This window comes from Sporobolomyces koalae (genome assembly GCF_050403365.1).
Source record: "Sporobolomyces koalae JCM15063 DNA, S_koalae_JCM15063T_v1_ctg24, whole genome shotgun sequence".
Classification (NCBI taxonomy): Eukaryota; Fungi; Basidiomycota; class Microbotryomycetes; order Sporidiobolales; family Sporidiobolaceae; genus Sporobolomyces; species Sporobolomyces koalae.
This window is the reverse complement of record NW_027481747.1, coordinates 62,912-87,812: the sequence shown is the minus strand read 5'-3', so window position 1 is coordinate 87,812 and position 24,901 is coordinate 62,912. Positions and strand designations below refer to the sequence as shown.

The window sequence follows — 24,901 nt, the reverse complement described above, 5'->3', positions numbered from 1 at the left end:
GCTCGATCACCCCAAAGATATACAAACCGTTGCTGGTAGCGAGCGGCGAAGTGGCAAGTCAGTGCGAAAAAAGCTCGCTAGCCGGAGATTCGGACACTCGAAGCTTTTCTGCCGCTTGCGTTCGTGCATTCAGAATGGGCTCTGTGCTCGTGCCTCGCGGTCAAATCCGTCGCCCATTGCGACAGAGGCCCAAGTTACGAAGCCCCCAGGATGGGTACACTTGAACAAACTCCTACCTCTTATTCGCGTTCGTCAAGCAGACACCTCTTGCTGCGATCAGGGTCTGAGCGCAAACGCGAACTCTGGTTGGAACCCGACGTTTCTCTCTTTCATCCGGTTTGCCATCTGCGTATACCTCACGAGCAACTTCGTACCGAGTGTCGCTTGAAGGTGAACCATGGACGTCTCTGCTGAATCGACGTAAGCACGATTTCGCTTGCATCAACCCTCTTCTCTCGTGGTAGCGGCTCGGGGCAAGGGCGATTTTGGCTGACAGCTTTCGAACGGGAATTGGCTACAGATTCGGTCCCGTCCTGGTCTCGCTTTTTGTCGCAATTTGGATCTCTGCATCATGCTTTCACTGGAATTTGTATTACGTCCGCACAACGCACGATTCTTGGAAGTGGCAAGGTGCTGTGAGTATCTTTCCTTTGTATCCGGCGTGAATCCCATTCGTTGGATCCGGATTGCGTTGACGAAGAGTATCCAGGTTTCGCTGCTGAGTTTCGCATCGACTTGTCATACTGGCATCCTCTGTTGGGCGGCGTACAAGCATCTCATTCTGAACTTCTCCGATGAAGCAACTATGTCTGAATCAACGTGGTGCGCAGGTTCCTTCCTTTCGCTTTGCGCAGACTCTGAATACGTCCTGTATTTTAGGGCGTTCTCTGCTCACGTTCTTTTCCTGGTCACGATTGCTCTTGTAAGCTGCCGTAGTTCATACTCTCCATCTCTGTACCGACTTGACGAAAACAGCGATCCTAGGTCGCGCGCTTGTATCACGCATTCAGGCTTTCAACTCTTTATCGAGGCAGGGTACGAAATGGTTTAGTCATCGGCTTGATCATCTGTGCCGCTGTACAGCTAGGTACGATACTTCGCTAGGTCTTGTTGTCGATCAATTCGGCTGATCCATCTGCCAGAGTGACCAGCATTCGGCATTGTCGCAGCTTACAATGCGATCCGACATGTATCCATCCCTCTATTCGCAATCCGCATTGACAGCGAGATTGGATGGCAGACGCTGTCGTATCTGGTGTTTGGAGTGTTGTGCGACGTGCTCGTGTTTGGTGCGAGTATCGTCGATGCCAGATCCCCCAAATTCGCAGTTCGATCCGAATCGTTTGTCGAAGTGTTTACGAGACTTGTCATCGAGGTACAGTTCATGTCCTTGCTCTTCGCGATGACTTGTTACTGATCCTCGGATATCGATAGACCAACGCCTTGGGAGCGATCTGTTCGATTCTATCGCTGTCATTCATGCTCGCTTACAACAATCAAGGCCGACCGAGCGGGATATGGATGGTTTGTCGAACCTCTCAAAACTCTCAACGTCACGGTACTTTGTTGGTTGACCAAGTAAGACCTCGTCAAGGCTTTTGCGCTTGTGCTCCCGAAAATCTATGTCCTTTCGCTCCTTGCTTCGCACACCCGTGAGTCCCCTCTGAGCCTTATGACCGGACGATTTCGTATTGCTGAAGGACTTGGCTGGAGTGGAATAGACGCTGCCGAAATGACCCGCTTGACGGTTGATTACACCAAGCACAATTCCGTACGCATCCTCTCGAAACCGATACAACTGACTTCAATCCTAAAGATCTAACCGTTTTTTCCTGGTCCTCAGTCTCTGAGCGACATGTTCAAAGGAAAACCAACGACGCCGGAACGCAAAGTCGTGACAGTCAGTAAAATCGGTAGTCCCCAGACCGCGACCATGCAAAAGAACGGCAACACACCCATCGCCAACTTGTATTCGAACAACGATCCCGAATCTCCCGGCTGGCTTAGACGAGTTGAGCTTCCACCTTTTCATCTCCTTGCCTTGAATGAGGAGTCGAGCTGAGCTCCAAGATGATTTGCAGACCATACAAGCTGTTCCTACCATCAAGAGACAAGAGAGCGTACGCGATGTTCCACCAATGCCGACCCACAACCTGATCAATCAGAACACCGGGCTCGCCCCCCCGAAACCGGCATTTGCTCGAACATCGAGCGCAGGACTGAGTGTCAGCGATTACGGCGAGTTCCTCGCTGAAGACCCAGATCCCCTCGTTCCCTCCCATGACGGTCATGCAGCACCCGTTCATGCTGGACATTCGACCGCGGTTGAAGTGTCGCTCTCTCCAAGACGGACGCATTTTGCTGATCCAATCTCCGGGCCCATGTCGAAGAGGTTGGAAGTAGGCGAGACGATCGTTCCGTTCAGCTGTATGGGTTTAAACATTGCAGGCAAACCTCCAGTCACTTATGGGTACTTGTAATTGGTCAATCGGAATACTGTAGCGTGCAACCCTCGTAGCCGGCCCGATATTTTTTGGACGGTCAACTTGACCGGATGAGAACATAGATTTCGTGCGAGGACCCTCTTTTGAAAATTTGAGAAGGGTTTGGAGGGGCCAGAGCGGTGCGGGTGAGGGCTGAGCGGGGTGCGGGCGGGCGGCGGCGGCGGCCGTCGGTGGCTAATCTCGAATCTCGTGCCTCTTCCTCGCTCCTTCCCCCTAATTTTCCCTACGCCGAGTACGCTGCATGGACGGGGCTTTGGCGCCAGGCCTTCGACGCTCGAGTCGCAAGCGCAAGATCCGAGAACGTGACCGCCCCGCTATCGTCGAGCCTATCCCTGATCGATCCGTATCCGGCTCCGCCTCGCCTTCCTATTTCGCATGCACGCTGCCGTCCAAGGCTCCACCTAGCCTAGAGGTGTGGCTGTCTTGTGAGCTCACCGATCAAAGTTCTCGACGTCGAGGAGACCGCGGGGCTTTGGCAAGCGTCGAACGCAGTGCGCAGCGACGAGTCGAAGCGGGGCAGGTTCGCGTTGATCAACATGCCCAGGCGGTGCACTCTCTATCCTTATCACGTAAGTCTGTCCATCTCGACGCTCTCCATGGCCCCAATCCCAAAGAATGTGTCGTTCTTCACCTCGCGAGGGGCTTGCTAATCAGATTATGGCGCCATTATCCATGTTCAGACCTCCCTCCACCGACGTCGCCCACACTGCTCGAAACTGTCTTGCCAAACTTGCTTGATCACTTGTCTATTGATACGACTTTTGCGCTAGACTCGCCTGAATCATGCGCCAAATCCCTCGACTTGGCCCAGCTTTCGGCTGATCTCTTGCTCCCGCTACCGACAATCACTACCGATCAAGGCCATTCCACAGCAAAGACAATGCTCTCGACTTTCCGTCCTGCTGCATCATTGACAAGACTCAAAAAGCGCAAACTGCTACACTCTCATTTTCGGTGCACGACACTACCCCTGTCCTCCTTTGCCAATGCTACTGCGAGTCGGTCCTCGGCAACATGCACCGTACCCTCTGTTGCAACAAACCGAATACCTAGATGGTGGGCTTCGGTTTCGAGGTGCAGCGGAGAAGCGCAACCGACGAGGTTCGGCCCCGAAGAACAAGCTTGGGTCGCGGACGCTCATTATCAGTCTAGCGACAAAGTCAGATCGAGCGTCATATTTGCTCAACAAACAGCACCGGCTCCGAACCTTGACGTTGTGGAAGAAGAACATTGGGAACCCGAGGAGGAAGAGTCAGTCTCGGGGCCTGCGCTCAAAAAGCTGTTGCTCGCAAATTTGAGGCAGAGATGGAGTGATCAAGGGACCCCAGCCACGACGGGCGCTGCCGCCCTCAGTTTCCGAAAGTCAGTGCCTACTCCGCTTTCCGCTCGTGTGATCTCGAGAGAGAGATGGGAATCTGATTTTCCCGTTCTCTTGATTCTCTCGCCGCTTAGATGGGTTTTGTGGAATGCCTGGAGGCTCGAAACGATGCAACTCGAATCGAATTCGGACCAACTACCGTACGAACACGTGACACAAGACGAGTGTGACTTTTTCTCGTCGTCGTTATCGACAGCCGGCGAGGATGATGCACAGCTCGGTTCGAACTGCTATACTGCATCGCATGACGACGATTTCTCGGCTCGTGAAACAGGAGGAGCAGGATGTGTTTTCACCATGACGGGGCAAATGATCGATCTCTCCCTCCCGGAACAGCCTCCTCCGTCGACACCTAGTTACACATACCTGAATCTTGCCCTTCGGAATTCTGCCGAGGGTGTGCAGAAACCTCGAAGACCAGGTTTGACCAGGTCTAGCACAGCGGCGCCTTTGACCCTCTCGACTCTTCCTCCTCTACCTCCAGCTTCCTCTGAAGCGGTTACCACCGGCCGTGTCTCGTGCTTGGGATAGATATTTTATCGGATGTGCTTTTTGTGTTGCCGTACCTTTTCTCTCGCAAAACGATTGTACCGTGCCCGTTGCGATGTCGTGTTTGTGCGGAAGAACAAAGTTGTTCCCAGAGTAAAGGTCAAGACTTGGACGCAGGTTCAAGGGGTTTCGATAGATGGGTCCGTTTCCGGTACGATTCGCGATTCAGATTGATCCGTCTCGCTCTCGCTTGCATCTTGTCTGGAATCGTCAACTAAGAAACAAAAAGGATTAGAGGGGGGTTTCGTTGCTCCTTTGGTTCTCCTTTTCAACTCACATTATTACGAGCCTGTTCACGTTTCTCACGAGCTCGAGCGAGTTTGATCCATTCAGTCCATTCTGTACCCCAACGTCCATTCGAATCTCGTTCAAACGCTTGTTCATCTCGAGCGTACTCTAGGTACTCTCTCGCGATCGCGAGTCGATCGTACCGACGTTGCGAATCGATTCTACGGTTGCGAAACATCATTGAAGTCGAGAGGGGTTGGGGACGCAACCTCAACATCGGAGGGTTGTACAACGTCGAATGAATGATTGTAGGTCGAACCGAGACTCGAATAGGTGTACGACCCTGGGTTTTCGCCGTTCGACGTCGAGGAGGTCTAGCACCGTCCGTTCCAGGTTCAGCATCGATGTGGGACAGGTGAGTCGTGAGCGCGAGGGTTTCGGACAAGTGTCTAGTCGAATGATGGGATCGTTCGAGTTGATCGAGGAGGTGTTCAGCTCGAGTCCATTCGATCCTGATCCGGTTTGGATTCGCGAGTCGTTTCGAACGTTTGAACTCTTGACGAATGTGGTGCAGCAATACGAAGCGGTCCTGCGCTGAAATCGGGCATTGGCGTGCTGCACGTAGCAGAGGCCGATACAGTGACCACAGGGTTGGAATACGATGCAACGGTGAAGCAATCAGGTTCATTGGAAGGTGGAGAAGAGAAAGTTGTAAGAGAAAGGAGCTCCGATCAGCGGTCGTCTCTTCTTCCAACAATCTCATCTTCTCTCGCACCTTGCCTTACGCGACCGCTACTCGATCCCGGGTGCGGAGATACGTCTCGCCACAAGCGTGCATCGTAGCGAAACGAGCGTCGCGAGACAATTCATTTGGCGACTTGGCTTTCCTCGCCTACCCGCCGCAGCGGCCTCGCGTGGAATACTAGAGTTGGATCATGACGAGTGAAGCCGATCAACTGATGGCGCTGTTGACGGGAGGGCCAACCTCGCCTACAACCGCGCCGTTTCCTGGGAACGCTGCCGCTTCGTCCTCGTCCTCGTCTCAATCCCAGTCTCAGCTCGACCCTGTTGGATCCAGAGACGCCAATGGCTCCAGTCGTGCTGCCCCAATTGCAACTCCCGCTCTCATCTCGCGACCCGTCAATTTCTCTTCCGCGTTCAACTCGATCCCAACGTCTTCCTCTACCGGTACTTCCACGCGCCCGAAACGGAGTTCGGCCGTAGCAGCTACTCGAAACATTACTCAACAGTATCTGGATCGTCCTACGACGAGATCTGAATCGCCTGTCGACTTTTCGTTTCTCAACGATCATGATCACGACAGTCACGCTACTGCACAAGCTGGACCTGGACCCCAATCGTTGGCGAACCGGAGTGCGACTTTTCATCACCCTGATCCATTCGACCTACCCATTCCTCCAACTTCAAACATGTTTCCCGCCCTCTCGACGACCGGCCTCGGTTCTGTACCGCCAGGACTTCCGACTCCTCCACCTGTACCTCTCAAATCGTCGACCCGAATTGAGGATGTACCTCCGGTGGTCAAACGGAAACGAGGGAGACCTCGAACGAAACCTGAACCCGATCCAAACGTCCCGAAACGGAAACGGGGTCGACCCAGGAAACATCCCGTGTCAGCAGAACCACCAGTAACGACTGGACCAGAACCTACCGTCTCTCCTCGACCTCTTCCTCCACCTTCTGGATACCAAGCTCAAGCGAATGGCGTTGGAGAATCTCGGAGTGAGCGAAATCAAGTCGAAGAACAAGAGGCGCAAGAACCAGAACCGGACGACGTCGAGGAAGAGGACGAGGACGAGGAAGAGGAGGAAGATAGAAAAGCTACCCCTACGGGGTTACCTTCAATTGGAGACGGAGACAAGCAAGTGCGCTCGAAAACAAAGAAGAAACGACTCAGGAAGAAACACCTGATCGACCCTCCAATTGTCCCCACGTTGTTCCGACTAAACCCTGACCAACGAGACGAAGTGCACCACTTGTCAAGTCACGAGGAACACGATCGACTGGAACGAGACGATGATCTGGATCATCAAGAAGGGGATTCACACGGCGACGTACGACCCGATTTGGCGGTACATGAACCTCCTCGAGATCGAGATCGAGAGAGGAGGTTGTTGCAAGAGTTGCGAGAGCAACAGAGGTTGCAAGGGTTGCAACAGGTCTCGCTCGAACAACAACGCGAGATTGAACGCGCCTTGAACCCGTCAGTTTTCTTCTGTTCTCTCTCTCTCTCTTCATGATCCAGGAAGAGCGCTGAGCGTGTCTCTCTTTGTTCGGGGTTCAGGGCATTCGCGACCAACTTGTTGCAAGTGTTGGAACTCGATCAGCAGTACTACGACTGTGGTCTCAAAGCCGTACACGAAGAACTGCTCGCAGCTCAAATCGAAGAGAGTTTGTTGGAACATGTCAAAGAGATTGCTCTCGTGAGTCGACTCTCGACAACTCGAGGCGTTAAAAAAAAGCAGAGAGACTGACTTTTTGGCCACGGATTTGACAGAATATGAGGGACAACATTCGCAATCCTCTCAAAACCCTTCAAGAGATTGAACTCGTTGAACCGACATCGAGATCTACTTGAGACCTGTCTGTCTAGAGATCCTGGATCATCTCGAGTAGATGCGAGGTTTCCGAGCTTGTCATTCCAGTGCGAGGATTTCGAGCTTGTCATTCCATCTCGTTCTTTCCTTTCCCTCTCAAAGCTCGTCGCTCGTAGAGAGTTAGTTGAGCGTGTGAGAGTTTGACAGCTGCAAGGAAGATCGTCCTGTAGATGAATAAGAAGAAACGCGAGATCCGACGATCCGGTTAGAGTAACGCCGCCGCACGCGTGTGCGCGCCGCCAAGTATCGTTCGCGATCCTCTTTCAACAACTTCTTCTCGCTGTACATCATGCAGATCAAGATCAAGGTACGCTCCTCTGTCTTCATCCGCTTGTGAGGTTGCCCAACTCGTGGCATCGTCGCATCGAGTTGCTCATCATTCATCATCATCATCATCGGCAATCCCTCCTCTCTCGCCTCGAAACTGAACCCTGTTGACAAGTAATCTTTCCTTCTACCTCGCAGACTCTGACTGGCAAAGAAGTACGTCGTTCTCGATCTACGTTTCTTTTTGAGAGGGGGGAATTGTTGGTTGATCCCACGGCAAACGGGCTCGTTGCTAGATCGAACTCGACATTGAACCTGACTACACTGTGAGTCTGAAACGTTCATCATTTACCTCTCTCACGTATCACGCAGAGACTTCGGGTGGGACGAACCCCGTGAAGCGTTTGCAGCTCCTTCATGAGACTGGAAGCTGAAACCCTTATTTGATATCGTCGTGTGAATTGATGGTACACAGGTTGCCAAGATCAAGGAGAGACTTGAAGAGAAGGAAGGAATTCCTCCAGCTCAACAACGATTGATTTACCTCGGGAAAGCCATGTACGTTCCACCCTCTCTCGCCTCATTCCCGACACAAGCTCTCTTTCTTCTGCCTACTCGTCCCCTCGAGTCCAAAACGTTTCAAGGGTTTGATTGATCTTTGGGCCCGTTTTCAGGACCGATGAGAAAACTGCATGCGAACACAAGGTCGAAGGAGGTTCGACCCTACACTTGGTCTTGTCCCTTCGAGGAGGTGCAAGACAATAAAAGAACGAACCGGAAAACCCCCTCCCTCTCCCCCTACACCCGACAATCGAAACCCCCAAATGTCGTCCGTCTACCCCTGTGCCCTAGAGTACGAGTGAGATCTCTGCCCCCCTGCTTCCCCCCTGTTGCCGCTGCAAATTGTACATTCCATCAAGTTTCGAAATTCGGGGGTCTGATTCGAAAAGAGGACAATCAGAGGAACGAGAGAGCTTGTCAACTAGGGAATCAGGGTTTTCAAATTTCGAGCGAGCGAGCTAACAAGAATCAGAGAGTTGGAAGAATATGTTTAAAGCGGGCGAGCTCTAGATCCGAGCGACCTCGAAACATATTTGTTGAGATGGGACATAGAGTAGATCACGAGTTTAGGGGATATCGTCAGGATACAATGACTTCCGCGCTATGGAACCTCTCGGGTCGAATCAATGCGTCTTGAAGAACTTTTGTACATGCACAACGAGCTGCAAATGTGTTATGGGATCGCTGGCGAGCAGAGCCACCCAGGTGAGAAAGATGACGAAGTGATTCAGAGACGAGCGATAGATAGGAGGGTTGAACGGGTGCTCTTGCTGGAATGGTGCGCAATAGCCTGTTGTCGACTAGAACTGTGCGATAATGGCAGGATAGCAGGCGAAGGGTATAGCCGGCAGTACTTGAAAGTGCATCGCCTTGATCTCTTTACACCTCATCGGATTCCGTCGACTCGCGACCACAAATCATGGCAGACGAAGCCAATCCGGACGAGCTGTTGCAACGCTACAGCGCAACCCTCGAACAGCTCGCCCAGTCCCCGTTCAAGCGCGAGACGTACGTTGAACGAATCGAGTTGGCAACTCGGTTGGGCCTCGAAGACGAGATCGAAGCCGGACGGAACGACTATGCCGACCATTTGGTCCTCTCGGAAGGTACCCCTTACATTCACAGGGAATAACGCGTGTCTTTTCCGAATGGTTTCTGATTTTCCGGGAACCCTGGTGCAGCGGAATGGAGTGAATGGATTCAATCCAAGCAAGCCCTCCTGCCTTCAAGTCCGGTCGAGGATGTCGAACCCTACATGAACTTGATCGCGCTGTACCAACGAGCGAACCGCGATTACCTCTGTTAGTATCGCAAGAGTTCCTTCCTGATCCAATTTGGGCGCTCATCTCTCGCTCTCCTCTGATTTAGCGATTCCACTATTGCGGAGCTTCTCAAATTGGACAATCGATTGTTACTACACCGCGCAAGGGATCTCGAGACCTCTGCCTGCTCTCGAACAGGATGACGATGAACAGATGCAACCCTCTGATCGCAAGACCGGACAACCCGACCCCCTGCTCCAAGTCGTATTTTCACTCGAAACCGTGAGAGATATCTGTACCGAAGTGTTGAACATGGGTGGGAAACATCTCGCCGAGGTAAGACTTCCTTCTTCTTCTTTTTTTAGCAAGTCCAGAAGCATCAACGTCTCACCTCGAGTTGCCTCCTCTTTCTTCCAGAGCTCTACATTGTGGACCATCTGGAGAGATTTCGAGACCGACTTGTTGATTGTAAGCGTCTTTTCACTTTCTGTTTGCGTAAAGAAACACTTTCTCATTCAGCTCAAACATCCTTTACACACAGCTCGAAAAGACGTATGCGCGCCGTCCTCCACCACGTTCCCAAGATGAAGTACTGACTCTCGATCTTCGAGTATGCTAGTCCTGATCAGCTCATCGTCGTCGAGGAACTCTACACGAACCGTCTCGCTATTCCACATCTCAGTAAGCCCTGTCATATCCCGCAAATAATACGTACATTAGAAACTCGTCGTCTGACCGCGCCCCGGTGTTTTTGTCTTTTTTACGTACCAAGACATCAAGCAGACCTTTGACGAATACTCGTCGTTCGTGACCAAGTTTGACAACGACAACTACGATCAATCGTTACCTGCCGCGAGCAAGATTTACAGTGTCTCGTCCGAAATTTCGAACGAACGAGAGAGCGAGGAAGCGAAATTGGTCAGTACCACCCTCTTGGACTGTCCTCCGAAAAAGAAAAAGTTCAGGTCTTGACGCGCACCAAAACATTTGAACTCCGATTTTTTTTTCGAAACAGAAATCGGCAAATTTTTCTGCGCAAGCTTACCTCGATTACATTGAATGGGAACGACAACCGAAACGACCCGATACTCGACTCGTCAAAGCGCTCTTTGAACGCGCCATCAAAGACCATTCATCCGAACTCGAAATTTGGGAAACTTGGATCGAGTTCGAGGTGAGGAGTGGTGCCCGTTTCTCCTACGATCTCCTTTGGATCGTAAGAATTGACATTCCATTCTTGGCCGATCTTTTCTCTTTGGTCGACATAAGTGGAGATTGGTCGAGAAGGATCTCGAGTTGCAACAAGTTGGTGAAAAGTCGATACGGTTCAACCCGGGGAATGCGCTCCTGTGGGCAAACTACATGCGGATCGCCGTAAGCTCTCTCTCTCGCTACATCAGGCAGTTTAATTGCACATGTGTCACGAAACAACGAATGATTTGATCTCTCTCCGACTGTCTCCCGATGGAACAGGAAAAGATGGGTCAAATTTCAGATGTGGAAGGGGTATTCGCTCGTGCGATCGCCACTCGATTGTTCGAACAAGACATGGATGCGGTTGTGACGCTGTACCATGCGCGTGCGGCAGCTCATGCGAGATTGATCGACCTCGGGCCAGACGGACCCGACATCGAGCTTGTCGGGACTGCATTGGGGATCTTGCAGGAAGGCATCGCCAAGACGAAACAAGGTACTGACTCCAGAAGAGGATCACCTGTCTGTTATTCTGCAAGCTAACGAACAAGTTTGCTGGTTGGATATCCCGCAGTGCACAAGAAAGGAGACAAACAACATCGACTTGAAAAGTTCATGATCCGGATTGTCCGTTTTCACGTCCCCTCTCGCTTGCGGACCAGGAATGCTGATCTATTACTCTTTTTCTCGGTGTGGTGACAGTACGAGAGATTCCAAATGTTTGACGAAGCAGGACAAGTGTGGCAAGATCTGACCAAAGCCGAACCTTGGAGTTACGCCGCTTGGTACGGTCGAGCCGATTTCGAAACGTGAGTACCTTTTCTTGTTTCTCTCCTCCAGCCCTATCCATGCTCTTTTTGGCGCGTCCTGATTCCGATGATACAAACCATTGTCGGACAATTGGGCATTCGTTTTCAATTGGACAGTCGAGCAGGTCGATACGACAAGGCTCACAAAGTGTACGTCGGGGCGTGTTCGGCACGAGGAGTCGATTACCCCGAGTACCTGCTCGAAGTGTGGTTGAATTTCGAACGCGAGTGCGGCACTGCCGAAGATCTGCAATACGCGATCGTCAAAGTCAAGCGATCTAGGAAGAACCTCGAACGGAGGCGTGCAAGAGTGAGTTTCTTTTTCCCCGATGTTGACTTCCTAGGAGTAGTCGACCTTGAGGTTATCTCTTTGGGACGGATGGAAAGCTGACTTTAGGGTTTGGACACGATCGCTGCTGGAATCAGGAGGCTGAACAAGCTGCTGCTGCTGCTGCCGCCGCTGGATACGCGGCTCAAACTAGCGCCGTACCTTCCGCGTCGACCGGTGATGCCGACTCGTTCATCGCTTCTGCAGTCGAAACGGCATCGTCATCTGATGACCCAAACAAGAAACGAGAGCGGAGTCCTGCTGCCGAAGGAGCAGATGGTGCTACTCAGACCGTCAAGAAAGCCAGGTTTGAACCTCCCGTGCCTTCGTCTTCGGGCCCTGCGGAACCGAAACGGTGAGGCTGTACATGCTTCTCTACCACCTTGTCAAGCTGAGCACATCCTACGCTTTGATATGCACAGTGATCGCGAACATTCGACCGTGTTTGCGATTAGTTCAGGAAGCATGTCCGAGGAAGACGTGCATAACCTGTTCAAAGACGTGAGACGCTTCGTATTCTACATCCATGTCAGTCATCGAAGTTCTACTGAATCCAGATGCGATGGTCTCTCACAGTGTGGAGCGATTCGAGAGAGCAAGGTCAAGGAAATTGATGGGCGCACGTACGCCATGCTCGAGTTTATGGAAAAAGTACTGTCTCTCCCCTCTGCCTGGCGATGCCGTTGTACAAGGGTAGAAACTGATCGGGACACTTGGATATGGACACAGAAGAGCGTGCTTGCTGCTCAAACCAAAGACAAGAAACGCATCCATGAAGCCGAAGTCGAAGTCTACATTGCATGGCAATCCTGTCTATACGTCACGAATTTCCCCGAGTCTTTCGACAAGCCTGCAGTCGAGAAACTGTTTGAAAAGGTAAGAACTACTTCTGCCACAGTCGCTTCTGAGCTGATCGGAGCCTCGATTTTGTTTGTAGTACGGCGTCATCTTTGATACTCGCTGGCCGAGTAAACGGTTCAAAAACACCCGGCGCTTCTGTTATGTTCAATTTGCGGTCCCCGTAAGTCGCTAACAGGACCTAATTCGGACCATGGCCCCAGCAAGCTGACTTCGCTCTTGGCCTACTGCTAACACAGTCCCACGCTCAAGCTGCTCTCGAGCTCAATGGAACTGAACTCGAACCGGGTCACAAGCTCGGAGTTTTTGTCTCCGACCCTGCGCGCAAGAAGAGTCGGACTGATTCCGGAGCGAACAATCGAGAACTGTATGTCTCGTCTTTGGCAAAGTTTGTCAAAGAAGACGAGCTGCGCAAGGTGTTTGAACCGGTGCGTCCTTCGAGCGATTCTCTTTCATCTTCAAAGTGTCCTCATCATGGGGTGATGCTCATGCGCTCGTCTGTCGAGAACAGTACGGTGCGCTGAAAGGAATCAGGATCGTCACGGACGACAAAGGTGATTGCAAAGGTTTCGCATTCGTCGAGTATGAAGACGAGGTGAGAAGGAATCATTTGCCAGATTTCCTTTTTACCGCGCTCATCAGGATGGCGATGATTCAGGCGTCGGCACAAGCGGCATTGGCGCTCAACAACCACGAATTGAGGAAGCGTCGCATGGCCGTTACGATCGCTCAAAGTCGAGCTCATGGCACTGCCAAGTAAGTCGCTTTCTTTGTGAATACATAGGAGTCTTTCACCCGTGTTGACGCATCGTTTCTGCTTAGGAACAACGCTCCGACCGGAGGCAAGCTCGAAAACGAGAATCGATCGATTCGGGTTCGAGGACTGGCACCAGGAACGGAAGAAGCGATCATTCAACAGACGTTTGAGAAATTCGCAACGGTCGAGAAAGTCGTGTTTGAAGTGGGATCGACTGAAGCGGTCGTCATGTTTGAGAACGCTGCCGTATGTCTTCTATGATCTCTCTCTCTCCCGCTTCTTCTTCAAGGCATGATTTCCTGATATTCCCGTCTCCATTCCATCATTCTGTTTTTGATTGAGAATTGTAGGATGTCGGCAAAGTCCTCATGCAGCGCGATTCGATCACGGTTGATGACACTCCCGTCGAAGTGTTTGCCGACGGACGACAAGTGCGTACCGCTCAGGGCAAGAAACCCGTTACCACCACCACCACCGACAAGACGAAGAACATTTCGAGTTCATCGACCGACGTACCGTTGATGCCTCGTCAAGCTTCTAGAGGAAGAGGACGAGTGGGACTCGCAGGTGGGAGAGGAAGGGGAGGGAGAGGAGCAGCAGCATTCGTATCGGCACCCCGGGGAGGCACTACTGCTTCAGGATCTACAACCTCGACGACGACGACGACGACGACGACGGGTTCGAACGATGCGACCGCAAGTGATTCACGTGGACAAGACGATTTCCGTGCCATGCTGTTGAAAAAGTAAAAAAACCAAGTGCAAATGCAATAAAACGATTGTTTCGTTTGCTTCAAAAATGCTGTTTCGCGAATTCTTTGCCCTCGCGCGTGTGAAAGACCCGTTTTTCTGACAAGTGCATAGAAAAGGTCGCTTTGCTGATTCAGACACGTCTGGAAGAAAAAGAACTCGATCCCGATCTTGCCATCAAAGTTCTCGATCAACCGCTGATTCTGGTTAGACATGACAGAAGGTCATGATAGTCTGCACAAGCGAGTTCTCTTTCTCTTGCAACGAAAGGCGATTCCCCAAGTCGAAAAAGAAAAAGAAACAGGAAACAAAAGTCAAAAAAAAACCCTCTCTCGTAGTGGACTCGGGAAACATCTCGTAGTTTTGCTATTGTTCTGCTCTCAGCTCTTGGGAATAGATGATACGTTGCCATGTATGGTCAATTCAATTTTCTTTTGTTTTATTTTCAGAATTCAAGGTTAAACACCAAAGTCGTTTTATGTACTGGTTTTTTTAAGCCTTGGTGAACGCCTCTCCAGCTTGGATGTTCTTCTTCAAGTCTGAGAGAAAAACGAATTCGTCAAACAGGAGGAACACGTTAGTTTTCTTGGGTTGGACGATACCGGAAGGAAAGTAGATAGGGGAGAAGGGGAAAACGTACCAGGAAGAGCAGCCTCGAGGAGAGTTTGCTCAGTGGGGTGAATGTCTCCGATGGGGTGGATCTCGGCAACAGTTCCCTCGGACTAAATAAAAGAGGAGAAAAAAAGTGAACACAGAAGCGAAGGTCAATTGAAACGCTCGATCCAAAAAAAGTCAAGACAGATGGGACTGACCGAGAGGGTGACAGGGGACGAGAAGTAGGTGACGCCCTTGTCAGCGTAGAGAGGGGACTCGACTGTGTAGGAGCGGGAAAACGACGAGTCAGTTTGCGGGCACGGCAGGTCGACTTGAGAACTGATAAGAGATCCACGGACCGTAAGTGCAGAGCTTGACGTTCTTCTCTCCGTTCATGGCGCGGAGGATCGAGTCGGCCCAGTCGGCACCGGCTACAGAGTCGAATCATGGTACCGAGTAAGTGACGAATCCTGAAATACAATCAGCGAGAGAGCACACTGACCGTAAGCCATCGAGAGGGTGGCGGATCCAGCTCCGTCCTTGGCCTTGACGACCTCGTCACCACCGAATTGAATGCGCTTGACGAGAGCAGCGAGAGTCTCTCCACCGGCCTCGACGATCTTCTTGCCCTCAGGGATTTGCGAGAGGAGGGGAACGATGGTCGGGCCCGAGTGACCACCGACGACGGGAACGTCGATGTGAGCGGGGTCGGCACCAGCGATACCGGAAACGAAGGCCGAGGCACGGACAATGTCGAGGGTGGTGACACCGAAGAGACGGGTAGGGTCGTAGACACCGGCCTTCTTGAAGGTCTCGGCGACGATGGGGACGGTCGAGTTGACCGGGTTGGCAATGACACCGATGCGAGCCTTGGGGGCAACCTTGGCAACAGCTTGGGCGAGGTCTCGGACGATGGAAGCGTTCGACTGTTTTCAAATGCGCGTTAGGACGGCTGAATCTCGGACAGGATCACGCAGCGAAAGAGACTCGCGTTGAAGAGGTCATCACGGGTCATTCCGGGCTTGCGGGGCATACCAGCGGGGATGATGACAAGCTCGGCACCCTCGAGAGCCTTTTCGAGACCGTTGTTCTCGGGAGCAAAGCCAACGCACTGCAGTGAAGAACGAGTTCAGTAAGGAGATCGCACACGTCGCATCTACGATGCTTGAGACCGTCTACAGCAGGTGGGGGAGGGGAGGGAATCAACTGACCTCGGAAGGAGTGTTGACGTGAGCGACATCAGCGGCAACACCGGGCGCGCCACGGATGTCGTAAAGCGAGAGACTGGGTACGAGATTCAAAGATGTACCGGGTCAGGAACTCACGCGCGCGATCGCAAAAGGCGAGGGAAACTAACCGGGTGACGAGACGGTTCTGCTTGAGGAGCAGCGACATGGGCTGTCCGATTCCTCCTGTAGCGAGTTGACACAATGACGCGAGTCAGTACAACTATTCATACCCTCGCGGGCACCCGACGACAAGGCAGTCGCCGAGTTGAACGCGATCAACCGGAACAAGTCGAAACGCCGAGAGACTTGCCCGCAGCGCCGAGCACGACGGTCTTGACCTCGGAGCGAGCCGAGGTCGAGAAGGAGCGGGCAGTGTTCTTGACGGCAGAGCGGGCAAACATCGTGGGCGAGGTGGGAGTGGAGGGAGAGGAGGAGGAATTCCAGTCGGAGCGGACGCCGGGCGGCGTCGCAAATCGATTTCAGCCCGCGATTGATTCCTCCGGTTCACCGTTGCTTCTTTCCACTGACCGTCGCTCGCTCTCCTCGAGGCTGGTTCGGGGCTGCTCAGGAGTTTGTGCGTCCCGAGAACCCTCGTCCTCGCCCTGCAACACTGGAATCGGTTTCAGGGACTTTTGCCGCGCTCCAGCTGATACACGTTAGCCGCGATCCACGCCATAGCTTGCACTTGGTCGTGTCGAGGCAACATGGCAGATTTAACGAGCTTATCATCCACCTCGACATCGAGTGATCGGAGCGTTGTCCCCGCGTTGGACGAATCTTTGCGGCCGGACCTCGTCGCCGAATTTCAACGCAGGTACCCTTCCAAGCCCTCCGCTCCCGCCTCGCAACAGAGCGCACGGGCTAGGCGAGCAAGAACAAGTAATTGTTAGCAGAAGGGGGACCGGATGAACAAAGAGAAACGAAAGGGCACGCGCTCCTCTTCGATTGTAATTCTTTTCTCCGCTCGGCTCTCCTTCTCTCGACCCCCTCTCTCACAGAACGTCTTTCAGCACGCACACTCTCACATACCCCCTCGCTCGCCAACAAACTCGCTCCCGTATTCACCCGCTCTCTTCTCTTCCGTTTACACCACTTATCGACTTTCCCCGTCCCCGCTCGATATAACTCCTTTCAACGTCAAGAAGAACTCCCAACTATGCTGATGACTGAAGCCTCGGGGTCACCCTGACCGCCAACACCGCCGTGTCGATGCGTGTCGAAAGCACGCTCCTTGTCAGGCGGGCAACCACTGGTTGACCCCTGTACAGGACCACCGTTTCGACTAGCGAAGCCGGTCCGCTCCTCCCTCTCTCTCTTTCTCCTTAGACTTCCCAGCACCGTCAATCGTACTGCAGCACTCCTGCAAGTGGCCACCTTGTCAACGGCAAAAAAAAATGTGAGACGCGACAGTTATCGGTAGAGCTATCAACTATCGCGCCTCACATTTTTTTTTGACGTTGCCAAGGTGGTCACTTGCAGGAGTGCTACGAGTGACGGGTGACTGGGAAGTCTGAGTGTGCGCCTTCAGATAATACAACACCCGCAAGATCCCGGTCGTCAACCAGAATCACTCATACTGCAGACACTTCGAGTTCATGCGGGAGGTCGTGATCGAACGATGAGCGCAAGATATTATGGACGTCTTTCTCAGATAGCGGGGGTAATGTCATAGCGAGTCCAACCAGTCACGGAACAATCGGTGGAACCTAGAGAGCAATTGCCTCAAGCTCCGCAAATCACTGTGACTGTGTCATTTCATTGCAATTGACCCCCAAGGGTTGTGTATCACTTGTATATTTGTCTTGTGAGACTCGTGTGTACGAATCAAATTCAATCTCTTTACCCATTACATGGCAAATGCTCGATCGACGGATCACTCCTTCCAACGTTTTAGGGCCTTTGAAGAGGAAAAAGCAAAGTAACTCGACACGCAGGTTTTCAAATTCCATCTGATTTGCGTGTGTGAGGAAGTTTTGGTAATGGCGTCAAAGGGGCTGTCGTAGGAACGGGTGGCGGAACGAGCGTTCCAATCGAGTACGAGTACAACGATTCGACCGTCCTCGTATGTCTCAACACCCTCGGAGGCGTCAACGACGATTGTTGCGATGTATCGAGAGCAGTCGGTACAGGCGTATCATTTTTTGTTCTCGAGTGTCTTGATAGAATTCGGGTTGAATCGCTTGGAATCGATTCTGAGCTCTTAAATCTTGGACTCGACAAGCTATTGGGCGATCGAAGTGCTCGGGTTGATCTTCGACTGCTTGACTCTTCCTTTGGGAGAGACGAGATGTCGAGGGGTGGGGTAGGGATGAACGGAGGAGGAACTGAGAACGTGACCGGTTGCTTTCGGTTCAACGAATCGAGCTTGGGACCACCAGCATTCGATCGAGTCTCGTTCTGAAGCCCCAGACGATTGAAATTCAAGTAGTTGGTACTCTTGGTCGATTCAGCTCGAGGGACAAGCTTGGTACGAGTTGGTTCAATGATGGTTTCGTCACCCGAGGTCGATTGAACGGGCAACAAGGCACCGAGAACTTGTACTTGTTCGTCATCGAGAGTATCGGGATTGATGTCCCAAGGAGCTTCAGCCCTCCAAATCGTCCTCGTCCTTGCAGAAGGTAAAGACGCCCTGCTTGGAGTTGAAGCAAAGGGTGCGTGCGACAATGTTTCGAATTGAACGTGTGACGAAGGAGCACGATCATCGAGTTGAACTCTGGCAGTCTCGTACGAAGCGAAAGAAGACCTCAAGCTGGTTGGAGTAGAATGTACATCTCGGGCGTGAGATTGATTCAAATGACCATGATGACGTTCCATCATGTCGAGTTTCGCTTTCGCTTGAGGACGGTGTCGTGGAGGTTCCTCGAACGTCTCGGAGCTTTGAGCAGACTCACTCGAGTCCTTGGTCCGATTGGGTCTCATGTGTCGAGTTGGTTTGTTCATTCAGGGTGCGATCGCTTCTCACACTGACGGGCCCGTTTAGAGCAGATCTTGAGGCGTGGAATGGTAGCCAGATGGATGCGAAGCGCAATGTCGAGCAAGATGGAACGGGGGAGGAAAGGTGGAGAAGAGAGAAGACAGCTGGAGAGGCGCTTGCGCACGCTCATGATCATCCGTCAATCTCGCTCGCTAAAAAATGTCGTGTGAGGCTATCGAGGAGTTGCTAAATCCAGTTGCAAGGAGGGATCGTGATGACAAAAGGAAACCCGTCAACACGGAGTAGAACCGCACGAAAACGACATCATTCGAAAAAGAGACACGGCAAAAAAAAAACATCGGCAAGAAAGGGAAAAGAAAGGGAGGTAGGTGGAAAAAGACAATGCACGGTGGGATTCAAGATGTTGCTGACGGCGGCGAATATCAAATAGCGAGAAAGAGAGAACCAGATGCGAGTTTTAGGGAATTTTTTACAGCTTGTTGTTTTGGGTAGCGTTGAACTTTTTGATAAGCGATTCCCGAATGTGATCCAGGAATCCGGCAGTGGTCACATAGTGCTCGCGTTTCATACTAGTGAGACGATTCGGTCAGTACTCGAGCTTACGATGTTTGAGCGAGAGATGACGAATGTAGACTCACTTCCTGCCGTGGATTGAGAGGGCAAGATCCTTTGTCATGACGCCATCGACATCGACTGCCTCGACACAGCACGCCTCGAGGTCCTTTCCAAACTTGACCAATCGCTCGTTGTTGTCACGTTTGCCCATGAAGATCAACCCACGAGTCCAGGCAAAGATTGAAGCGATCGAGTTGGTTGACGTTTCGTTACCCTTCTGGTGTTCGCGGTAGTGACGAGTGACAGTACCGTGAGCCGCTTCCGACTCGATCACTTTGCCGTCAGGAGTCACGAGTTCGGACGACATGAGCCCGAGGGAACCGAAACCTTGCCTGATAAACGGGGCAGAAAAATTCGCATACATCAGGATGCTGCGCTGAATCGAAACGAGACAAACGAAAGGGGAACGCACGCGACAATGTCGGATTGAACGTCACCGTCGTAGTTCTTGAGCGCCATAATGTATCCTCCCGAACTCTTGATCATTTGTGCGACCATCTAGCAACCCCATCATGGAATGCGAAATGAGCTGTCGAGCTTTCTTGCCACAGATGATCGGATCAAAACTCACGTCGTCAATCAAGCGGTGCTCGTACCAGATACCGAGCTCCTCGAATTTCTTGGCGTATTGAGTGTCGTAGATCTCTTGGAAAATATCCTTCCATTGACCGTCGTACCCTTTCAGGATCGTGTTCTTGGTCGACATGTACTGCAGGACTTTGAAATCAGGTTTCCCGTCTTGTTTCCTGAGCGATAGAGGAGTAGGTTGCATACGAGAGGCAATTTCTTCTCGATCGCGAGTTTGAACGAAGATTGGGCAAAGTCAACGATCGACTGTAGCAGTGATCGTGTCAGCTTGTCTGATATAGCAGACCAAAAAGGATAGAGAGAGAGCAAGAGAGATATACGCACTTGTTTCGTGTTGTACATGGCCAAACCAACACCAGGGCCCTTGAAGTGGTACACCTCTTGGTTGACGACCTTTTGCGCCTTGTCATCGGGAGTGTAGATCAACTCGAGCTTGCCCGGTCCAGGTACGACAATGTCGGTCGCGCGGTATTGATCACCGTGAGCGTGTCGACCGACGATGATGGGTTTGGTCCAGCCCGGCACGGCCTTGGGCACCTTTTCGACAATGATCGGCTCTCGGAAGACGGTTCCACCGAGAATGTTGCGAATGGTACCGTTTGGCGACTGGAGAAGAGCGAGAGTCTTTCTGTCAGTCGAGATCCCGGGAAACAACAACGTCGTCGGCGAGGACTGACCCTCCACATTTTCTTCAGTTTGAACTCTTCGACACGAGCCTCATCAGGAGTGATGGTAGCGCACTGTCAAAGAAAAACAGCGACGATGACGACGAAAGGTTCAGTCTCGACGCGGCAAAGGGAGAGGGATTGTGCGCGCTCACTTTGACACCGACACCGTACTTGAGGATCGCTTCGGCAGCATCGACCGTAACCTTGTCGTCCGTCTCGTCACGGTACTCGAGTCCGAGATCGTAGTACTTGATGTCGACGTCGAGGAAGGGCAGGATGAGTTCAGCCTTGATCTTGTGCCAGCTACGGAAAGCAAGCACACACGGCGAGGCGCAGGGTCAGAGTTTTGCCGAGAATATCAAGCGACCAAAAATTTAAAGCCGGCGCGGCGGATTCGGGCAAGTCGGAACCAGTTGTTCCGAAAGAGGGGTGGAATTTCGCGGACAAACTCGCCCGGAAACTGCGCGGCGGCCGCTCGAGAGGAAACCCGGGTACTCACATGATACGGGTCATCTCGTCACCGTCCATCTAGTCGGGCGCAGAAGGGTCAGCATCAGGAGGCGCAGGCGAAAGGACGCGGGCGATAGAGTCGGGACACGCGGAAAGTGGAGAACGCGGGCACAGGCGACTCACCTCGACGATGGGGTTCTCGACCTTGATGCGTTGCTCTTGGGGGATCGACATGGCTGCAGGCGAGGCGGGTGAGAGTCAGGCGCGAGTTCGAGTCGACAAGTGCGGACGAGAGTAGAGCGCAATCGCTATTCGTCTCCGAAAAGAAGAAACACGCCGTTCGGAGCGGATCGTTCCGGCTCTGGCTCTCCCATTGCTTGCACCGCCAGTCTCACTCTGGTTCGAGTTTCGTGTCATCTCGTCCCGTCTCGTCCGCCTTGCCAGCGCCATCCCTCTCCCACGAGTCCAACCCTATCTTCCCCCTGATTCTCGGTCCTTATCTTTTGCATCGCTTCCTCCGCCACAAACATTGTTTCCACTCACCACCTGGCTCCATCGTACTCGCCCATCGCTTTTGTCCAAACATTTGCTGTCGGTCAAAGCTACGAGTCGCGTTCAGGTTCGAAGACGCGGTCGCGAGGCGAGGTGCGAGAACTGTCGAGGATGCCGTCAGGAGTACAGCCGAGCTTCGTACGCTGTTCGAGAGGATCGGTCTCGCGAGGCGAAGCATGCTTGGGAGAGGTGATAGGAAGGCAGGAAGGGATGGAGAGAGAGAGATGCGTGTACAGCAGTAGCCGAGACTGAGTGTAGAGAGTCACTGCAGATTTCCCTCGCTGAAATCGATCCGTCACTCCCCCGCATAATTCACGCCGCGGCTATCCATGAAATCGTTTCTCGATGGCTTGTTCGCTACTTTTGATCGCGACATAGATAAACATACACCTTGCACTTTGAAATGAATATTATTCAGTTTGGAGGTCCTTCCTCGTCCTCGGCGAATTCCGTCTGATCAAACATTTTGAGACTGTCAAAGAAATCGATATCCAGTCAGTTGTGCAAAGTTCGCTCGACGGATTTCAACGTTCGACTCACCTCTCGTTCCAATCTGTTCATGTCGCGTTGAGAGAGAAATCAGTCCTGCGAAATACTCGAGAGGATGCAAGGACAATTTTCTTACCTTTTTTCCTTCTCCTCCTCGGGTCGAAGAATCCAATCCATTCGACAATACCTCCACCCTCGACCGTTTCGAACCTCCCGAGTCCGACTTTGCGTCTCCACTTCTTCTCGCGCGTGTTGACAAACACGGTCGCATCTCGTGGCAACCCTGCGTGATCGACTGCCAACCGTTCCACTCGTTCCCTCAATTCCGATCTCATCTGTCGTAACAGGAGCAACTGTCGTTTGCCCAAAAGGAGAAGTCGGAACAACGCGAGTACCGCTCGGAGGGACGAAGTGAGGTCTTCGAGGAACCGGAGCGTGAGCCACATGAAGATGGGGAAGAAGACGAGGTTGAGAGGCGTGAATGGCCACGTGAACAACGTGCACACGGCGAGGACCAACACTCCCGATCCGACCCCGTACACGAGTTTCGTTTGAGCAATCTGCAAATTATTGATCGCGCTCAGTTAGTTTCACGTATAAGCCCATGAAGGCATTCCGACAACCTCAAAAACAGAAACGAGCTTCACCTCGTCATACGTGCTTTGAATTGTTTTCTAGTCAGCCCTACATGGATCGTCTCGAACGTTGGGGAGAAGATAGGACTCACTCCCAAGCGGGTCCCTTCTTGATCATCTTTTTAGTCTCGTACCTCGTCACGAACAAGATTGGAGCCCACAGAATACTGCCGGGCAAAGCCGCTGCGAGCAGTACAGCCGAGGTTGCGAGCCGGATCAGCAACCGCTTGAGCACGACGTGACGCCGGATCAGTCTGGGATTCCGAACTCGATCATCTGGTTGTTGTTAGTGTTGCATTCGGCAAGTCATCATCAGTATGGAACCCGGAAAACGCGTGCAACTTGGGAAACCCCCACTGACCTTTGATCCCGTGCAAGTACAAAAGATCCTGTGCGACCAGTTCATGATCAGTCAAGGAGACCAGTACCTCAAACCACAACGTAGGCAAACGTCATACAAACCTGATAAGTCTGAAGAAGTGTAACGGACAATGCGATCAGCGCGTCGTCTCTCCATATCGACTAGACGGGAACCGAGAATCCGAACTAACCTTGAGATCTTGCAATAATTGTTTCACCTCGTTCTCTGTTTCACCATCACCATCTTTTGCGGTTGCAGGATCGGGAGCTGCGATCGCAAAGTATCCATCCTTGCTATCCTTTTCCCTCATTGGCGTTCTCCAGATTTCACGAGTCTTCAAACCCTGTCCTCCAACTGCAAGGCCGCCCCTCCCAGACCCAACTTGCTTGTCGCTGCTGCTGCGTCGAACGTCGTTCGATTCATGGTCATCAACTTGCGCATTCGAGAGTTGGTCCAACTCGTCCCAATTGCGTTCGGCTTGTTTGCCCGCGAGCGCATCGACAAACCTCTGAGTCAACCGTACGTGATCCCCAAGAGTCAATCGAGTTCCCAATGGAGCATACAACCTCCTCGCCGTGTTTGCAGCTCGCAGATGTGACCAACATGGCGCATCGAGAATTCCTGAACGGATCGATTTGCCAATCGTGTCCGTCAATGATCGAATCGATTCTTCGTGCTCGTCCTTGTGAGCCGAGTCATTCGAAACGACGTTTGGGTTCGAATTCGAGAGGATCAAGTTTGGATGGGTTTCGGCAGAGACGTAGATTGGGGGGTTGAACGTGATGAGAACGTCGGACCTAAACGAGTTGCGTTGAGGGTACGACATGGACACGGTCTGAATCGCTAATTGAAACCGAGCGTCGCCTTTATGGTATCGCTTCGTCAGAGTGTCGGCTACGATCCTTGAAACGCCTTGTTTGAGTGGGGACATGGATGGGTGAAACCTCGATAACCCTTCCGGGAACATGCACTGTCACGTATAGAATTTTTTTGAGTCCGAAGAAAGAAAGAGCTTAGCAGAACAAGTGAGAGGTAGACTGACAATCATGTCTCCTTTCTCTTCGAGCGCTTTGATTAGAGTTTCAAACACAACGGAATTGTCCACCTTGACTCCTTTATAATCTTTTGGTCGTTGAATCGGGAGAGTTCCGGCGTTCTCGATCAAGAATGATGAGAACGTGCCCCGGCCAAACTGAGTCGCTTTCGCCGTCAACCTCAACAGTTTCCTCTTCTGCACAAATGGGGAAGAAAGTCGGGATTAGGCCTCGAGCACGGAGGAATGCGGAGACTTTTCTGATTAAAGATTCGACACGGTATGAACAGCGAAGACGCAGAAGGGAAGAAAGTCGACTTGCCGAAGGAGGAACGCTCGTAACCAGCAGAAGAGCATCTGTGAGCGAATTGGAATGATTCGCACACAACATCCTGTACAGGTCCAAACGGGTCAGAAGGCAAGAAAGCGAGACAGAGAGGGAGACAGGACCGACGTGGGGACTCCGTCAGGAGGAATGTTTTCTACGCCTTCAACGACGACACTCGAGTAGAACACTCTCAACACGAACCTGAACAGCCATCGAATGAGGATGTACGCGAGGGTCGGTTCGGAACCTTTCAACGACGATGTTGTCGATGACGGCATGCGAAGTTGCTCGGCGTTTGAGCTGCGAGCGTCGCCAGGTTGTTTTGCTATAGGCTGATCAGCCTCTGAGGCCGACATGACTGC

The 24,901-nt window shown here is 52.2% G+C and overlaps 9 protein-coding genes across 9 annotated transcripts; 4 read left to right on the top strand and 5 right to left on the bottom strand.

Annotated features, from left to right (window-relative positions):
* Nucleotides 1–397: 397 nt before the first annotated feature.
* JCM15063_005427 (DUF6534 domain-containing protein) lies at nt 398–2,480 on the top strand (the record flags this gene model as incomplete). The annotated part of the gene is made up of 7 exons (XM_076679561.1): nt 398–420; nt 1,225–1,375; nt 1,435–1,524; nt 1,595–1,652; nt 1,722–1,771; nt 1,844–2,011; nt 2,082–2,480. 7 exons carry the CDS (start codon nt 398–400, stop codon nt 2,478–2,480), a joined length of 939 nt encoding a protein of 312 aa, XP_076533283.1.
* A 265-nt stretch (nt 2,481–2,745) lies between these two features.
* Nucleotides 2,746–4,413, top strand: JCM15063_005426 (uncharacterized protein; the record flags this gene model as incomplete). The annotated part of the gene is made up of 3 exons (XM_076679560.1): nt 2,746–2,929; nt 3,698–3,866; nt 3,957–4,413. The coding sequence occupies 3 exons, from the start codon at nt 2,746–2,748 to the stop codon at nt 4,411–4,413; spliced, it is 810 nt and encodes a 269-aa protein (XP_076533282.1).
* Nucleotides 4,414–4,531: 118 nt separating this feature from the next.
* JCM15063_005425 (LYR motif-containing protein) lies at nt 4,532–5,347 on the bottom strand (the record flags this gene model as incomplete). Its single annotated transcript, XM_076679559.1, has 2 exons — nt 4,532–4,645; nt 4,709–5,347. 2 exons carry the CDS (start codon nt 5,345–5,347, stop codon nt 4,532–4,534), a joined length of 753 nt encoding a protein of 250 aa, XP_076533281.1.
* A 247-nt stretch (nt 5,348–5,594) lies between these two features.
* On the top strand, nt 5,595–7,258 carry JCM15063_005424 (uncharacterized protein; the record flags this gene model as incomplete). Its single annotated transcript, XM_076679558.1, has 3 exons — nt 5,595–6,883; nt 6,965–7,103; nt 7,178–7,258. The coding sequence occupies 3 exons, from the start codon at nt 5,595–5,597 to the stop codon at nt 7,256–7,258; spliced, it is 1,509 nt and encodes a 502-aa protein (XP_076533280.1).
* Nucleotides 7,259–9,024: 1,766 nt separating this feature from the next.
* PRP24 (U6 snRNP complex subunit PRP24) lies at nt 9,025–14,062 on the top strand (the record flags this gene model as incomplete). Its single annotated transcript, XM_076679557.1, has 23 exons — nt 9,025–9,211; nt 9,287–9,406; nt 9,474–9,703; nt 9,785–9,835; nt 9,909–9,919; nt 9,987–10,048; nt 10,140–10,285; nt 10,383–10,541; nt 10,637–10,741; nt 10,841–11,057; nt 11,136–11,188; nt 11,264–11,370; nt 11,488–11,680; nt 11,797–12,053; nt 12,121–12,199; nt 12,275–12,349; nt 12,428–12,574; nt 12,636–12,719; nt 12,796–12,984; nt 13,068–13,151; nt 13,215–13,312; nt 13,379–13,559; nt 13,664–14,062. The coding sequence occupies 23 exons, from the start codon at nt 9,025–9,027 to the stop codon at nt 14,060–14,062; spliced, it is 3,234 nt and encodes a 1,077-aa protein (XP_076533279.1).
* A 492-nt stretch (nt 14,063–14,554) lies between these two features.
* MDH1 (malate dehydrogenase MDH1) lies at nt 14,555–16,286 on the bottom strand (the record flags this gene model as incomplete). The annotated part of the gene is made up of 9 exons (XM_076679556.1): nt 14,555–14,601; nt 14,703–14,784; nt 14,875–14,936; nt 15,016–15,087; nt 15,159–15,582; nt 15,648–15,767; nt 15,868–15,940; nt 16,014–16,068; nt 16,196–16,286. 9 exons carry the CDS (start codon nt 16,284–16,286, stop codon nt 14,555–14,557), a joined length of 1,026 nt encoding a protein of 341 aa, XP_076533278.1.
* A 1,537-nt stretch (nt 16,287–17,823) lies between these two features.
* JCM15063_005421 (uncharacterized protein) lies at nt 17,824–18,804 on the bottom strand (the record flags this gene model as incomplete). Its single annotated transcript, XM_076679555.1, has 1 exon — nt 17,824–18,804. One exon carries the CDS (start codon nt 18,802–18,804, stop codon nt 17,824–17,826), a length of 981 nt encoding a protein of 326 aa, XP_076533277.1.
* Nucleotides 18,805–19,289: 485 nt separating this feature from the next.
* JCM15063_005420 (NADP-dependent isocitrate dehydrogenase) lies at nt 19,290–21,871 on the bottom strand (the record flags this gene model as incomplete). Its single annotated transcript, XM_076679554.1, has 11 exons — nt 19,290–19,389; nt 19,459–19,767; nt 19,848–19,933; nt 20,007–20,144; nt 20,210–20,269; nt 20,348–20,629; nt 20,701–20,763; nt 20,844–20,994; nt 21,191–21,219; nt 21,325–21,377; nt 21,685–21,871. The coding sequence occupies 11 exons, from the start codon at nt 21,869–21,871 to the stop codon at nt 19,290–19,292; spliced, it is 1,458 nt and encodes a 485-aa protein (XP_076533276.1).
* A 236-nt stretch (nt 21,872–22,107) lies between these two features.
* On the bottom strand, nt 22,108–24,895 carry JCM15063_005419 (uncharacterized protein; the record flags this gene model as incomplete). The annotated part of the gene is made up of 11 exons (XM_076679553.1): nt 22,108–22,165; nt 22,234–22,246; nt 22,319–22,742; nt 22,830–22,842; nt 22,910–23,093; nt 23,179–23,206; nt 23,280–23,288; nt 23,369–24,148; nt 24,221–24,409; nt 24,534–24,603; nt 24,666–24,895. The coding sequence occupies 11 exons, from the start codon at nt 24,893–24,895 to the stop codon at nt 22,108–22,110; spliced, it is 1,998 nt and encodes a 665-aa protein (XP_076533275.1).
* Nucleotides 24,896–24,901: the final 6 nt, after the last annotated feature.